Source organism: Solea solea, chromosome 8 (assembly GCF_958295425.1).
Source record: "Solea solea chromosome 8, fSolSol10.1, whole genome shotgun sequence".
NCBI lineage: Eukaryota > Metazoa > Chordata > Actinopteri > Pleuronectiformes > Soleidae > Solea > Solea solea.
In genome coordinates this window covers 6655639-6672761 of record NC_081141.1, presented here as the reverse complement: position 1 = coordinate 6672761, position 17123 = coordinate 6655639, and the positions used below count along the sequence as shown (strand labels likewise).

Genomic DNA, 17123 nt, shown 5'->3' with positions numbered 1-17123 from the left:
CAAGAAGAACAGACAGAAGTCAGTGCTGGACTCTCTCTCACACACACACACATACTCTTCACACCTACAAGTGACACGTGTCTCCTTTTCAGATCATGTTTACATGCAAACCAAGGCTCTGTTCTTCATGTGTAAGGAACTCATTTAGCTTAAATTTATTATAGAGGATTTAGGTGAGAAGATTAAGTTATGGTTTTCACAAATACTTCTATTTTTCTCTCTCATCTCATTTGCAAAATGTTTGTATTTATTGTTTTTTGTGGTAAAGAAAAAACTCAGTCTTTAAATCTCATACATTTTATCATTATGTCTAATGATTTATATCATAATAAAAAAGATCTTTTGACCATACTGCCCAGTATTGCATATATATATAAAAAAAGACTCGACTATATTAGTATCAATTGGACTATAGTCTGTGTCTGACACTGGAAACCAGGAAGTCAATTGTCCCAAACTTGTAATTTTAACACTAAACTTTATGAAATGTAATACAGCATCATGCATGGAAATAATATTCCTAATCATGAGGTCAAAGATACATGGACTGCATGTTACTGAATAATGACTGGTCACATTATTACTACCAGCTCCATAACGATAACAATATTGATTATTATTGTTATTATCATTAATTCCATCTCTCTATGGGAACCTTTAACTGTATGAATCAACGTACATAGATCATGCTGCTTTTATTTCAAAATAAGAGCACACTGAATATAAAGACTAATGAATCAAATCTGAGTGTTTAAAGACGGATGATTGCTGGCGTGGATTAGTAAGCACACTTTGAAGAACAGGACCCTGATATAAACATGTCTGCTTACAGAATTAACATTGTTTTCTTATACAAACTGTCTTAGCCGTGTTTTGATAACAATGATCACAATGATTTATCAGTGACACATGATAAAACATGAGAGACAAGCAGGTTTGAGTGAATCATCCAGAGCTTTGCACTAGAGGTCTTCACAGTTCCACAGTTCAGACACACTGATGCTGGATCCAGATTCTGAGTCCTGTTTTACTGCGGCCGGACTCAGCTCTCAGTGTCTGCAGCCAAACACCGTTATCAACTCTGATCACACTGTCTTTTTGTCAAAAGTCTGTCTTGGCATAAAACAAATCACTTCCTGTGTGCAACGTGGGAATGTCAGCGGGCGAAACAGAGACGGACGTGTGGAGTCGACAAGTCTTAATCAGCATTATGTGAACACATCTGATGATGGATCTATTGGATATTTGTTTATATTTAAATGTTATATATTACTGTTAATTTGATTTGAAGACATGAAAAAAAGATCAAGCCTTCAAATCAGTCTTATTATCACTGCCCAAAATGTTTTATTATTGGACTTTTAACTTGGCTTTACACATGTACAGCAAATGATTCCATTTTCTTGGGACATTTTCACTGTTAATATGTAACAAATGCACTATTTCTCACTGATGAAATTAAATGATGATGCATCACGGTGCTCTCAATGTTTGCATTCTCATGCGTGTCTCTCTTTTATGAAACCTATTGATTTGATGTTTGGACCCATGAAGACCTCTACTTTACACACGGCTCCTGTTTACAATTCTAGTTTCCTGTGAAGTTTCACTTAACGTTGGGTTAGCAGAGGTGCTCTTACACTCGGCAATGCTCAGCCTGTTAAAAACACAAGTTACCATCAGAGAACAGGAAGGCTTCAGAGACCCATGCTCAGACTCAGCTGTAAGGCCATGCTCACACTCTTACACTTTTATGCACACAGTGCTGGCTTCTAGCTGTCTGTACTCACCCTCAGCACAACATGAAAAACATGTCATTTAATTCTCTGAGAATTTTCTAGCCGTCTACACCACGAGTGGCATTCAGTACCATGCTACGATGCAGGGGGGGTGGTTTGGGGCCGCATGCTGCCAGGGTGAAGGGAGGGTGGGCTGCTGATGTGGAGCTATGCCAGGAAGTCAATGTTAAGGATGCTTTTTTATTTTAATTCAGATTTTTCAGGAGAAATAATAGAGGTGGGAAAGAAATGCCCCAATGCATCGTTTTTCTCAACCAAAGCTCAACTGTCTGTATCGACCTGGCTCTGCTCTCTCTCGCTCTCTCTGTCAATGTTTTTGTTGTTGTCAATATTTTAAAGAAACAACAAAACAGAATAAAATACAAGTACAGCTTTACTGCTAGAATTAATTCTGTATTAAAAGCTGCTTTTCTTGTAACCTTTTTCCACCCCTAAATATTGTAAATGGAAGTTATTATTTCATAATCTTTCAATAATGAATCTTTGCCCTCTGATTCATAATCAAATCAAATTGTGAGGTACCCACAGATTCCCACTAGGGCTGCAACGATTCATCGATTACGAATTCATTTCTAAATGAATTGCCAAATATTTTGAAAATAATGAATTGTTAAGATTTTTTGTTGTTTTCTTTTTAAAAATTCAGATTTTTCAGCTTCTAAAATGTGAATATTTTCTATTTCTTGCTCCATGTAGCAAATGATATGCATTATATAACATTATATTGTATTCAAGCTGAAAAAAACAAGACATTTGAGAACATTACCATTTCAGAATGTATGGAAAACTGAGCAAAATCTGACATTTCATGGACAAAATGACTAATTGATTTATAGACAGCTTAGTGTTAGTTGCAGCCCTAAAAACCACCCATAAAATAATCAGCCCTCGACCGAACACAGCCAACCCACTGGCAGCATCCTGCTCACAGTCACGGCCAATTAAAAACAGCTGAATGAAAACACAGTAAAGTCAATGCATCTGAGAAATGGAGAACAATTTCCCTGAGAATAAGCCAAAAACTAAAACACAAAAGAAAACCAGACACAATCATGGCCAGGTGGGATGGGGGAGGCGAGGTGGGGTAAGGATTAGGGGGAAAGGGATGCAGTGAATTGTGATATCTGGTTACAGAGGTGGAGGGTGGGTGGATTTTGGGAGAGGAGCCGGATCTCACCACAGCTCCTGGACAGTCTCTCTGCCACTGTGGAGGAGGAAAGGGACAGACAATGGATAAGAACTGTCTGGACAGACGAGACAATTTAAAGGGGCTACATGTAAGAAATGTATTTCATTAAGTAATAAAATTAACATGATATGTAATTGAAAGGATCAAATTAAATTGAAATACTGGCTTCACTGATAACAATGGTGTAGCTAGGGCTGGGCGACATATCGGTAGTTAGAGTTATACCGGTATATCGTTGAAAGAGATATGTAGTTCAATATTGCCATACCAGTATATTAGATATTATTTTTATGTTGCCTTGCGAACGCTATTTAATGAGGGGCCGACTGCTTCTCTCTGAGCCTACAAGCCTAGTTCAGCTGCTCAATCACGCCCCTTACATGTATGTACTACGTAGTGTTCTCCCACCCACGCTACGCATCACAACAGACATTTGAACGAAAACGTGGCGGACACGGTGCAGGTGGAGAGTGAGCAGTTGGTGGCTAAGATAAAAGAAAAATGGCGCTGTTATTTTCCGCAATAAAATATGTACTTTTACGCCGATACATTTCCCTTAACCATCTTCGTTACTCGTTACTATAAAATGAAAGTTGAGCTGGTGATGCCTGTTTGTTGATGCTGCTGCATTTCAGCCGCTCAGCTGTTACCCACAGATTTAGGCTCCAAGTGAACACATTAGTGGCTCGTTGTTTACCGTGTACGAAACCAAGGCTCTGGTTTCTGGGTTCTTGGTCTCCTGTTTCTGGGTTTCTGTTGTACACTCCGGACGCCGGGTTTCAGCTCTAAGCTGAGAGCTGAGCGGCTAACCGGTGAGCTAACAAGCTCACTCAGATAAACAGTGTGATGTCTAGAAGCTCCACAGACTGCAAAGGTCACCATTCATGACAGAAGGTTAATAATTTCAATAAATGTCATATTCAAAATTGTAATTGCTCACTTTGTTTAAATACTTTTACTTCTAATACTTAGAGGTGTAGGTTATTACTATAGATTTTATTTTATAATACTTTACATGTTTCAAACAGGCAACACTATTGTTTATATATGAACAGCTGTGCTTTGTTGAGCAAAAAAACAAAACTAAACCTAAATGGTTGATGGTGATTCGTTAAAAGTACACACTTTACATGTTTTGTTCAAAATATCATTATAATATCGCATATCGCCATTCGAACAAAAAATATCGAGATGAGTTTTGATCCATATCGCCCAGCCCTAGGTGCAGCCAGTTTATACACAATTCAAATTTTCATTAGTGTGTCACAAACACACACGATTGGTTTGGGTCTGTTGTGCCAAACACAGCGAGCTGCAACTGTGCATTAAAAAAGTCAAATGGCGTATTTCCACCGGCTCTACTCGCCTCGCCACGGCATGGTTTAAGTAGCGTTTCCACTAGCTTAGTCTCCACTAGATTAGTACCTGCTCCGGCGAGGTTCCAAAAGTGTGCCGAGTAGATACTATGCGATGATTTGTTAGGCAGCCACTGACTGGCTAAAGTGCCGTCGCAGGAAGAGACGTCCAACACACAAATCAAGCTGAACAGTACCGAACTGTAGATCTGTTAAAACTACTTAACAATCCTAAAAATGTGGGTTAATCTCCACCAATACCAGGTAAATCTCTATATTTAACAGAGGAGTCTGGTGTATTTAGGGACAGCACCGCCAATCGCGAGCAGCATCACAGATCCTGCCGCTGTAGTCTGTGCTCTGGAGACGTGTGGACAGAAATCAAGCCGAACAGTAGATCAGTTAAAACTATTTAACAATCCTAAAAACATGGGTTAATCTCCAACAACTACCAGGAGTCTGGTGTTAAGTCACTAGTCACTTGTTTGTGTGTGTGTGTCACGTATAAAATGAAATCACCGCAGTTTCACGCAGCCGTGCAGTGATGACACGCCCACGTTGAGTAGGTACTTTTTTTGTAGTGGAGATGCAACCTAAACCGTGCCTTGCCGTGCCGTGCCGTGCCGAGGCGAGGCGAATAGAGCTGGTGGAAATACGCCAAAAGAGGCTCACTACCCCTCTCAAAACCATCTCAACCAGAGGAGACACAAAGCAAGGGTCAACAGTGGAGATGAGATAAAATATAGACGGCTGAAAAATGTAGAAGAATATTGGATATTTATATACAGTATATAAATATATATATATATATATATATATAAAACAAGGAGCTTCAGCCAAGGTTAGCTAACACTCTCTCTCCCCCTCTCATATTTAACATACATAATGTTATTTCAGCATGTTAATGTCGTCTCCTCTCATCATGTGGTTATATAGAGCAGACACTCACTCTCTACTCTCTATGAAATCAAACTAAACAAGTTGGGACAGTTATGTATGTGCATGTGGATGAACGATGTAACGCTGGTTTTTAACTGCAGCTGCTTGCTTCCATGTTTCGGAAACTTTAGCAACAAATGCTCTACAGTGGTTGAATCGAAAAGGTCACCATTACATATATCCCCTTTAAAATATATACAACACACTGTAACACAATTCCTATTTAAGATGTATGTTTCGTTTTACATTCAGCATTAGATAAAAATGACAAAATCCAAAATAGCTACAAGTGTGACACATCTGTAACATTCTACAATGAAAAGGAAACCTACAGATTACTGTTGACATCTGTCTACAGTCCAGACCATGGTGGAAATCCAAAACTGACACACAGTGATTAACTTGACCCAACCCAAGCAGCATAAAGGGTTAAAAACAAAACAATGATATGAGGAAGTGATAACAACAGAGGAAATATCAGCTGCTTATAATAAGAGACAGCAAACCAACTGAAGCACCTATTGATATATTGAAGATTTCAGGTAAACTAAATGGACATTGTTCAGTCTAGTTGTTTATTCTAGAAGCACTATCTAACAAACCCTGAAGGAACAAATGATGGACACTTCTGTTATGAATAACAGATGTTGCGTTATTTAATCAATAAGAATGGCAACTCCCTGCAAGAAGACAAAATCAATCAATAGTCCGATTTTAACGTTAGGTCTGCTAGTGAAGTTCCCTCATAATGAGACAAATTTAGTGTGAACTGAAAGCTGCCTGAGCTGAACTTAGTTTGAACCTGTATGTACAGTATCCAAACACAAAACATCACGCTTATACTCCGTAAGCCTGAACAGGAGAGGAGGAGTTGTGACTGACAGTTGTCAAGTCTTTACCTGCAGTGATGCCTTCTTGTGGCGAGCCAGAACCGGCTCTCACAGCCATAACACTGAGCTGCCAAATGGTCAGGGTACCAGCGAGTGACCTGTAATGTACAGAGCACTGCGGTCAGTGAAGGCAACCTCCAAAAGAAAACACCAATCTGCTATGAGAGCTTTGCTCCTTCCCACCATTATAAAAGGAGGATTTAGGTTAGTCCAGCTGCTCACCTCAGTGTCCTGCTTGTCCACCTGTTCCCAGCTGGCCTCAGAGAACATCTCTGTGCTGCAACGTGACAAACAGTTGGGGTCCAGGTTGCACTCAGAGTCCATCATTGAGGTCTACATAGAGGGAGACAAAGAATGAGCAAATAGGAGTCCCTCTGGCAGCAGTTACATGTCCCAAAGGTAAAGCTGTGCCACATCATGTCATTCATGGTAATCCAGATATAATTTTTTATGGGATGAGAATGATAGAAACAATTTAACTGTGATGACACAGTGTTTGCCATACAATCATTCATACATCCATGACCCAGTAGCTTTGCAAAGCAAAGGCAGATGAAGTGCAAGTCTTGTAATGGATGCTACTAAAACTAAAGCTGGACAAATTTCAAATCCAATATAGAAATCAGCCCAAAAATATCAGCTCTGCTGCTGATGCAAGAGGCTCCATCTATGAACCGTACAGGACAGGACGACAAGCTTTGGCCCACCTGGGCTGTTGTTCACCACAAAAACAGGTAAGGATTGGTGTAAACAGAAATTTAAACCTACAATGACTCCATACTCTGGCACTGAGACAATATTATACTTAATATTTTGCTACCAATTGGTTTGCTACCAATTGGCTGAAAAAGTGAAAGGTATTTTTAAGAGTATATGTAAGTATAATATATGTATTATATATGTAAATAAATATATATATATACACACACACACAGTTTAGTTTAGTGTGAAGGGGGTTTAATTACAACTGAGGACAGGTTATGTATTTATTTATTGATTTATTCAACATTTGGAATTCTGATTTAAATATTATATCACACACCCCTGCCCGGGGGTTCATCAATGATCAACCTGTCAACATCTTACCACTTCATCTCCAATGTCGCCGTTGATCCTGTGGGAGCCTGTGTGATGCTGATTCTCCAAGCGGCTCCACAGCTCCTGTACCTGCTTCTTCAGAGTCTCCACCTCCATCTGGTGGCCCGCCTCGATCTGCCTCAGCCTCTGCTGGATGGCATCAGTGTGCAGTGTCAGCCCGTCATCATCTAGGTGACTGCGTGACGGCTGCTCCGGGCTGATGACGGCTCGGCCAACCAAGGCGTGGCAACAGCGATGCTGAGAGCAACTGCCCCGTTGATGAAGGAACAGGGAGTTACAGCTTACCAGGGACATCTGTCGACTCAGAGGGGCCCGCTCCCCGTTCACTTTGGCCCAGTGAGGACCTGCGCAAGGCTCGCCGTCAGAGCTGTCGCCGTCCCTGCTTAGGTCAGCACTCACTGACTGAGAGGCACTGACTGAGGGTTGCTTCATCCCCCCGTTTAAAGTTCTGATTAAGCTGTGCTCGCCTGCCTCAAACCCTTTCTCTTTCCTGGAACAGGGCGGCTGGCTCATGCCGTCAGCACACGGCTGTCTGATGAGACAAATGGGCGGCTGTGTGGGGGGTTCCAACCTGCCACAGGCCTCTTCAGTTAAAGTTTCTGTTGAACTCTCCAAAAGCGAGGCTCTCTTATCCACCAGCTCCACTGGAGCAGATACATCGTGGTCAGATTCATAGTCAGGACATGTCTCCTCATCCTCACTTGGCTCTTCAGGTGAGCTATTCATAAAGCCATTATTTAAAGTTCTGTGAGCTGCAGGCTGCTCGGGCTCACTTGAGCCAGACTCACTGAGTTCATGTGCAACCTCCTCTTTCACACAAGATTCCTCAACATCCTGCGTTACAACTTCCTCTGATGCCTGAGTCACCTCAGGTGCCTGTTGATCCTGCTCCTCTGCCTCTTCTGTGGACAGAGGAGACTCACTATCCTCCTGAGCCTCTATCATGCCATTTTTGTGATGGTGATCATTATCAGAGGCTTCTGTCAGGATCTCAGTCCCATTGACTTTAGCACACTCATCTTCATCTCCAACGTTTGCTACTCTCTCTGACTCTGTGTCAACAGTGTTCATAACTTGAGCAACAGCAGTGCTTCCCTCTTTCTGATCTGCTCCTACCTCCTCCTTTGTGGCTTCTTGGAGAATATTCTCCATTTGGCCTTCGGCCACACCCACTGCCACAGAGAGCTCAGCCTCCTCCACTTCCTCTCCTGTGGCTGCAGGCCTCTCGAAGACTCCCTGTTCAAGGTCAGCACTTGAGGCCCGCAGGTGTGAGCTGTCTTCCGGCTCTGAGTCCGCATCATCTGGGTATGGCTCCATTGCATTAGACAGCACCTCCTGATCCTGATTGCCCCCTCCCTCAGGCCCTGCTGCCATATTGAGCTCGAGAGAGCACCGGTGGTCCTGCCACTTCTCATTGAGGTTCGGGTCACTAGAGCGGCGGTTAGGAGCAAGGGTGCTTCCTAGCTCACATGCACTGGGCAAGTTGTCAAAGGAGCGAGTCTTAGTACATCTGAAGAAAAAAACAAGAATTACACACAGGAAAAGTATTTTATTTTACACAACAGCTTAATGTGCTTGATTTGTGTAACAAATAAATCACAAATAAATCACATGGTGGCCTCATCCAAACAAGAAAAACGCAGCACCAAAATTAACAAGTAAATTCTCAGGTAAAGTCTCTTTAACTCTGCAAGCACTCAAACAATGTCAACATTAATATGAAGCAACTTCCTGTTGTTCTTCCATCATGGTAAAGCTGTAATGACGCATGAGAATAGTAAGAGCATAAAACAGGCTCACCTGCCCAGTGGTGTATCCTCCGGGTTGGTACCAGGTACGGGGTAGGGGGCGCACGAGTCATCTGAGGGGGTGGTGGGGGAGGAGCTGGGCAGATAGACTGCCGTCCACAGCATCAGGTTGCGCACATGGCACACTGGGTGGAGAACCTGCAACAACAAATGGATGAATGAGTAAGATTTGACGAGAATATCTGAATGCACTTGTGGCAGATTAGTTTTCTTGGTAAGTCAACAACACTTCATAGCCCTGACGCCTACGCACATAAATTAAAAGACAAAAGCAGCACTAACCACAAAATGCAACTCTCAGAAGGCAAGAGACTTCTAAATTAGGCTTAAGACCACAACAATTAACAATAAATCTAAAAGACATTATGGAATACACTATGCTCCGAGGTTCATCTATCCTATAATGTATTTTGAAGACTTGGGAAAATCCTGAAATAAGAGGGCTGGACTTCATTTGTTCTCAATTATTTCCAGTGACACATTTTATTTCATCCTTTGCCAAGCTGGACTTGGCAAAAGCTGGACTCAGCTTTGTGGTTTGTACCAAAACCCATTTTTCAACATGCTTCAGAAACAATGGACGTACGGTCTCAGAGTGTGAAGAGTAAAGCATGTTCCTCAGTGTGCGGTTGGCCGGTCTCTGCAGTGACCAGACGGAGCAGGTCCTCTCCTGAACATGGCGATCCTCCCTCTCCTTGCCGCTGTTGCACAGGAATGTGCCAAACAGGCAGGAGTAGGTGTGCTGTACCAGCTTCACCTGCATTCACACACGAGCAAACATGTAAAGGCTTGTACAGATACCACAGAAGAAGAACAGAAATGACAGGAGGTTCCTTGTTTGATTCATGAACACACCCTAACTGCATATTAGTGTCTCACAACCGGAAACTCAGTATAATGACACTGAAATTAGAGGCATTAACACGTAGATGAAAACATTCTGCAGCATCTAATCTCAGAATCTGAGAAAAGGACTTCACAACTGTGGTGTTTGATTTCCACCACTTGTGCTCACCAGAAAGGCCTCATTAAACTCAAAGGAGCATGGAAACTGCCTCTGTAGCTGATGCACACAGTCCAGCCACTGCAGGAAGACAGGGCAGCGCTCATTCAGATCCTCTGAGTTTTCACCATGGCCACAGCGGTCTGCAAACTTATGGCCAAAGTCCAGCCATTCAGTCTCCACCAAAACCTGGAAACCCTGCATAAAGATCAAAACAACTGTCAATTGTAAACAGATTAATTGTTACTACTATTCATAAGTTTTAACACGAATATGTGTTAAAATAATACCAAAATAGCTAATTAAGACCAGGGAGTCCTGAGACCCGAGGTCTTCATATGTACCTCAATGGTGCGGTAATAAGGGTCCAGTAGCAATTTGGACAAAGCAACGATCTGAGGTGTGCGGTCCCAGCCATCGGAGCAGTGCACCAGGACAGGCCTTTGGTCTCGATCAACGGCGTTGACAGCAAGCAGCGCCGCTTTCAGCAGCAGGGACAGATGCTGCAGCCACTTGGTGCCCTCCAGTGCAGAAAGCCAGCTGCACGCATAGACACAGCAGAAGAGCAAAAGAAAAGAAAAGAAAATTCACATGATCTTATATGCCTGTGATAATGTGTCATACATGGGCATCATACAGTAAAAGGATCAGATCTGCTTTGTCCATGATGTCCTCAATTTGTTTTTCCTCAAAGGAAAAACACTAACCCCCAGAAATCAATACAAGCAGCATTAGGAACCAAAGGTTCCTTGATCATGCATGCCACCATTGGTGCACAGCAGCACGACCAGTTACTGATTATGCTGGATTTAAGACGAGATGATGCTCAGTATCTATAGAGCAGTATATTGCTCTATATGTTGCTGAAAGTGCAGACTGAATGTTTCTGTTTTTTTTACTGCTGCAGATTAAAAGTGTTAAACTGAATAAACAAAGCTGGTCTTTTATTTTTCTTTATAATGTAGTAGAATCAGTGTCTTTCCCAATTACCACTAACTGGTATTTCCTTCTGTCCATTTGTGTGGGTGACACAAGTAATACAGTAATACATTTCATGGGCGACCAGAGTGAGACATAATGTTATACATTTTTGACCTACTTCAATGATGAGTAAATGTTTCACTAGTCTTATCTTATCTAGGTTAGTGTTACAAGCATTATTGGTATGTTTATCTTGGAGTCTGTGGTCATGCTTAGCAGACGGTCATACTCAGTTTATAACTGACATCATGCTTGACATCATAAATTCTGTGCACAAGACTTCAATTAATGAATATAACAGCACATGGACAGGAATTGTATGGCCTATGAATGCACAACCCTGTGCATTCATAGGCCATACAATTCCTGAGTCCATTTTGTCTGATTTGCTCTTCTGAGCACTTGCACCCTCTAAAGCCAGCACAGAGCATTTCAATTACACATTGTTGTGGCATCGAGTCTGGGAGAGCAGATAGAGAAAGGGATCCTCCACTTGGGGTTGGGCCAGGCTTTCTAAATCAGGCACAGATGTATGGCCAAGGCCAAAACACAGCTGTGATTACCAGTTACCAACAATTATACCAGCAAAGCATGAGAGCTTTGGATTTTATAGTTTGAGCCAGCAAAGCTGTGGAGTAATGACTAGGGGAAATTAGAGACACTGCAGGAGGCATAGAAGAAAAACATACTTGGCTGGATCAGGCATCTGGGTGCAGAGGAAACGTAGAGACTGGAAACTCTTGCGAATAGAGTGGATGTTGGCCATGCCCATAAACACAACCTCACAGTTGGGATAGTACTCTGGAACAGGAAGAAAGCAATAGTATTAGAAGTATAGCGTTAGAAAACAAAAACATTTTAATATTAGCACAGACAAAAAACTGCACTTGTAACAGAGAAGCTAAACTTACCTTACACTCATACATGTTACTACATTTGTATTTGGAAATTACATTTTCAATTTACAAGATATGCACCCTTGCAAGAAATTCAGCTTCTTATCCGAAGTAATCTGTATCCAAATCAGCGAGAAAACCATAGGGAAATCCAAACCGGTGCGTTTTTGGACTGACGAGTCACCTTAAAGAATTAAATGGTGTGATCAAGCTACTATAGTAGCTTGAATTAACTGTGCATGGTAATGTACCGTGTGTCCTAATTCCGTCTGTAATCTGATACTGTGCTGAGAGCACCTACCTGGGCATTCACAGCCTCCCCCCTTGGCCCTGTTCGCTACAGCAGCAGCATAGGACCTGGCATCCAGGATAAGTAACTTGTGGGCCTGGATGACCAGCGTCTCCACCTCTGAGCTGTTGGTCATGGAAGATTCTAATAGAGACACAAAACAAACAAATGGAAAAAGTTAAAATCATTTAAACTGAGACGAGTGCTGAAGGTTTTGGCAGAGATCTTTATCTCGACCAAAGAAAAGTGTAAACAACCTATAAAGACGTGAGTAAGCCATAGGTAGACTAATTCATCACAATCTGTCTGACATCAGAGGTTACTATGATCTGAGTGAACCCACTGCCTCAGACATGCTATGACATGCCAGATTGCACAACACTGTCTGCTACAGTTGCATGCAAATAGCAAGACCTTTGCATGGAAATATTCTGTGTGAGTGTCAAGTTAGGTGTTTGGGTGTGTGCTCAGCTGGAGGTGTGACTGAAAGTGTACACAGTATGTCAGTTTTGAGGGTGACTGAGGCTGATTGAGTGTGAACTCACCAAAGTCGGTGTCAGGCAGGTCTGAGCCGTTGGTGTAAGTGCCGTTGGGGATGTGTTTGCGGGAGTTGCTGTCCATAGCACAGGACTTGGCAATGGACTGGACCAGATGTTCGTCATCTGCGTTCCTCCAGCCCCACCAGCTAACCTCGGGCTGACCACAGCGTGCGATCACAGCACCTGTGCTGAGGTGCCTGTGTGACAAACAAATTAGGTTTGTTTCGTACATTCAGGATTGTTATGGACCAATGTGACTGGTGATTGAAATTTGTCTTTTACAATGGCAATTATCAGGATAATAGAAATTGTTGCTTAAAGTGTTTTTGCTCATCAAAAAATTGGAAAAGTTAAAAAGCTGTCATCACTGGTTTCACTACTTTTTCAGTTTCTGTAAAGCACAGATTTTAGATTCAAGTGACTGAAGGCAAAAAATAAAAGTCATTAAGTAAAGTCAATAGTGTGGGTGGAAGTCACACTGTGAATACTAGCAGACAGAGAAATGCAGCCCAATGAGGCTGTTATTAGAAATTGTAACTCTGTCCATAGTGGCACTATTATAGGAAATTAGAAAAAAAGGTTTTGATTGATTTCGCAAACAATAAAGCCAATCACCACATGATTATGTTCTTCATCTGTGTATGGCGGTGACACGTTATGCTGCTGGTTTGAGGAGCTCAGGGAGAAACAAACACACCAACCTATAAACCACAGCAGGAAACCTCTTCCAGGAGCGGAAGGCCGCCACATTTTCCAACTCCTTGTCTGTGATCCAAGCTGGCACCAGGAGCTGCTGAGGATAGCTGGGGCATAGTCTGGCAGAGCAGAGAGAAAGAGAGAGCAATGGTTAAACAAAGAGAGAGAGAGAGTGGAAACAGGGGTGGGGGCCTGATGGCTCAACAAAAGTCTCTGTCTATGGACACCTTATCCCAGGCCTGGCCTTTTTCTGCCCAGGGTGCAGCATCAGTGGCGTACAATAACACAACCTCCCACTGTCTTAAACACAAAAACACACATACACTGCGCTGTGATGTCAGCCAATGAAAGCAAAGCTGAGAGTGATGGAAATCAACACAGCACATTTTGTATCCTGCATGAGAAGCTGTTTTTACCTGAACTTGCTGTTAATGTCAGATATTCTCCAGGCGTTTTGAGTGTCAAAGCCCATCCTCTCCACCTCGTTCTTGAACCAGGAGGTCACATGTTCACCTACAGAGAGAGCAGAGATGTTTGATAAGATGAGAAGAGAGCAGTGATAAGGTTCTGCTGGGGTAACATGGGGAAAGACAAGTAGTTTACCTGGCCTGCACAGTTCGCCGTGCTGCTCCTTCTCACCAGCATACACATCCATGCACCAGGCATGAAAGGCAAAGGAGAAGAGGTCCTCCAGGCGAGAGGGAGGACGTACTACAACATTCAGGCGTTTTAGCCATTCTTGACACTGTTCAAATGTAGAGAACTGACACCTGGAAATGCAACAAGGGAATGCAAAGGCATGTGTTACCCTTATCAGGCTACAAAGTATTATAAGGTTGCAAGAGTGGTGCTTAAAAAGAGCCTTTTAATAACAATATATACAACACAGATATTTGAGAGTCAAGTAAAAACATGACTGAATTGTTAACATTAGTTGAAAGCACATTTTCCAACCAAAGAGTAAATTACTGCCTGTGTTAGCTCGATAAATGGCAGCTGTAGACTCTGACAGTAGTCACATCAAAGATAATTTTCCAAAAACCGGATGCTCAAGAAACGGACTTGTCTAAAAGGGTGTTAATTATGAACGTGGTCATTAGAGAAACTTCCAACATGTTTGTGTCTCCTCAAAGTGTGTGTGTATGGCCGTGAATACGTTCAGAGAATATTTGGCAAAGGGAGTATTGTAAGAACTGAACTCAAAACAAACTGAACTGGTAAACAGTTTTGTTCAGAGCATTTAAATTAAACTTTACATTACATTACATGTCATTTAGCAGACGCTTTTATCCAAAGCGACTTACAATGGAATTGAGTACAATCAGCCAGGGGTGGAGTCAAACTTGCAACCATTGCGACCATGATGTCTTTCGCACACAGGGTTCCGGTCTTAACCACTGAGCCACTCCACCCCCCAAACTAGATTTGTTTCTCTGGGCTGAAAAAATTTAAATCTTATACACCATTCCAACTGGTCAAAACCTGTTAAATCCAGGGCTTAAATTAATTTTTGACCAGTGATAACGTGTTTAACTGTGCAGTACACACAGATTTTTAAATCAGTTTCATCTCCTAATGGCATAATTTCTTCTTCATCTTATTTATTTTTGTTACCAGGACATTTGTTTGATTTCACATTTCACACACAGGTGAAAATCAGCCCATCCACTGGTGTTAATTGCCTTTTTTGACGTTGAGCTGGTTTCACAAATTGCAGGTATTATACCAGCTTTTTTAAGTGTGAAAGACACTTTAGCAACCTTAAATCTGCCTTCTAGATTTCCGTGAGAATAGTCAGAAAAAAACTATTTAAAAGGGTGGGACCTACCTCACCACTTTGCAGTCCTTACAGGTGACATGGAGCTGAAACATATCCCGACACTCCACACTCTCTATAAGCTGAAGAGGGACCTGCAAAGTAAAAGAGAGGAAACATCAACTCTACAAACTCGTACAGATTAATTGAGGCTACATCCACACCAATATAAGGTGTTTTAAAAACGTGTTACATTTACCTTGACAGTTCCCAGTACTAAAGCTGCAGTCATAGGAAATGCTACTTACCCGTTATTATTTGAAAACTGAGGTTTTGTTTTAGTATGGACCAGGTTAAACCAAGACACCAAAGTTCAGACTAAGATTTAACAGTCAGGAGAAAGAAATCATAAGTGTTGTTACAATTACTAACAATAACAATTCATTGTCTTTCCAAGAAAAACCTCTTCTCACTTTTGCTATAGCACTTCCTTTCTTGAAGCATTTTCTGCAACTAAGCAACCAACTGCAGAGTACACGGTCTACATCCTGTTTACACTAGTGCACACATGATAAGTGTATTGGTGATATGCTGAAACAAGATACATTTTGCTTTAAATGTATAAGCATGGATGTATCTTAAATAGTATAGCAACCAAATCCATGTAGTCAGTATATACAGTGTGACAGACTGGAAAACCCCTCCATGCTGAGATTGTCATCACATTCTTAATTAATTTATTTCTTTGCATAACCAAAGCCATTCAGCCACACTGTGCCACAGATATCTCGTCCAAGGTGAACTTCCATTAACTTTTAACATTGCATCCGCGTGAGTTGAGTTAATATAGATCGTCTTACATTTGCATTGGAGAGCACAAAAACAATAGATCATGCAGAGCTAAAATTTGTCCCAGTGCTACATTCTTATCTTTTCATAGGCAAACACTATCCAAAGTACAGAAGAGTCATGTGCTCATGACTTCAGCGCATACTCACTAAATACTGCAGGGAAATACTTGTGCTGCTTTTGACTAAGCTCTGTGAGAGCTTACAGTAGCTAAACTAAGAGCATTTCCAGCAGTGAAGTGTGTTCAATGTGCTGTTCACACACAGTCTGGAGACATGCACCATCAATAGACAGTCATCAGTGGCTCACGCTCCCACTACATTAATGCAAAGACAGTGAAACAGCCTGGTTAATATTTTGATTTATTAGAGGTTTGGTAGTATGAATTATTTGTGTAAATTGATTCCCCCCCCCACATATTTTTCCATCACATCCGCTTTAATCCAGTACCTGGTGTTAAACAAACAGGCACAAACAACATGTATATATATATATAACACAATTAACCACTCCACACCATGCAGCTCTGCTGGTACTTACTGACACCTCGCAACAACAACTCTATCCAAAACAAAACAGAGAGGACAATAGTCAAAAAAGTACATGCTGATTGGGGAATATTTTCTGTCTCTACAGGGGTGAGCACATTCTGGATGTTGCTGCCGCAACTGGATTCCTGACTTTTAATCGACATACCAAATCTGGCCACTATCAAAATTCCTGAAGTGCTTGTCAACAGCCTCCCACTCTCTTTCTGCACCTCCCACTCCTGATTTGTGAGCTCTGACGACTCTGGCATGTGAAGCAGATGCCTCATCGACACATCTAAATCTGTGTGAGGAGAACGCTGGCTCTGTACGATGTGAACACAGTGAGGTGGTTTGTGAGCCAGTGACTAGAAGCACTGAGGTCGCAGTGAAGGCCAACCATACATGATGTGCAGCCAGTAGCAACAGGAAGCACTTTCATTAGAACCAATGAATAAACAAATTAACCTATTGCCAGTAATATAAATGAGCTCTGGTAACAAGCCAAA

General features: G+C 41.9%; 1 protein-coding gene across 7 annotated transcripts in view; it reads right to left on the bottom strand.

Annotated features, from left to right (window-relative positions):
• The window catches only part of mtmr3 (myotubularin related protein 3), a 29849-nt gene that overhangs the window by 2104 nt on the left and 10622 nt on the right, over nt 1-17123 (bottom strand). For 2 of the 7 annotated variants that reach the window (XM_058635511.1, XM_058635512.1), the window contains 15 exons: nt 16628-16648; nt 15311-15393; nt 13899-14252; nt 13488-13601; nt 12793-12983; nt 12260-12391; nt 11752-11863; nt 10426-10621; nt 10094-10279; nt 9665-9835; nt 9071-9216; nt 7259-8780; nt 6395-6505; nt 6182-6270; nt 2977-3003 (listed from right to left, as the gene is read on the bottom strand). In XM_058635511.1, the coding sequence (XP_058491494.1) occupies nt 2977-3003; nt 6182-6270; nt 6395-6505; nt 7259-8780; nt 9071-9216; nt 9665-9835; nt 10094-10279; nt 10426-10621; nt 11752-11863; nt 12260-12391; nt 12793-12983; nt 13488-13601; nt 13899-14252; nt 15311-15393; nt 16628-16648 (3455 nt within the window). Of the gene's footprint in view, nt 1-13; nt 1658-2976; nt 3004-6181; nt 6271-6394; nt 6506-7258; nt 8781-9070; nt 9217-9664; nt 9836-10093; nt 10280-10425; nt 10622-11751; nt 11864-12259; nt 12392-12792; nt 12984-13487; nt 13602-13898; nt 14253-15310; nt 15394-16627; nt 16649-17123 lie in introns of those variants that run through there. The other 5 variants (XM_058635515.1, XM_058635514.1, XM_058635516.1 and 2 more) reach the window with 5 other exon arrangements.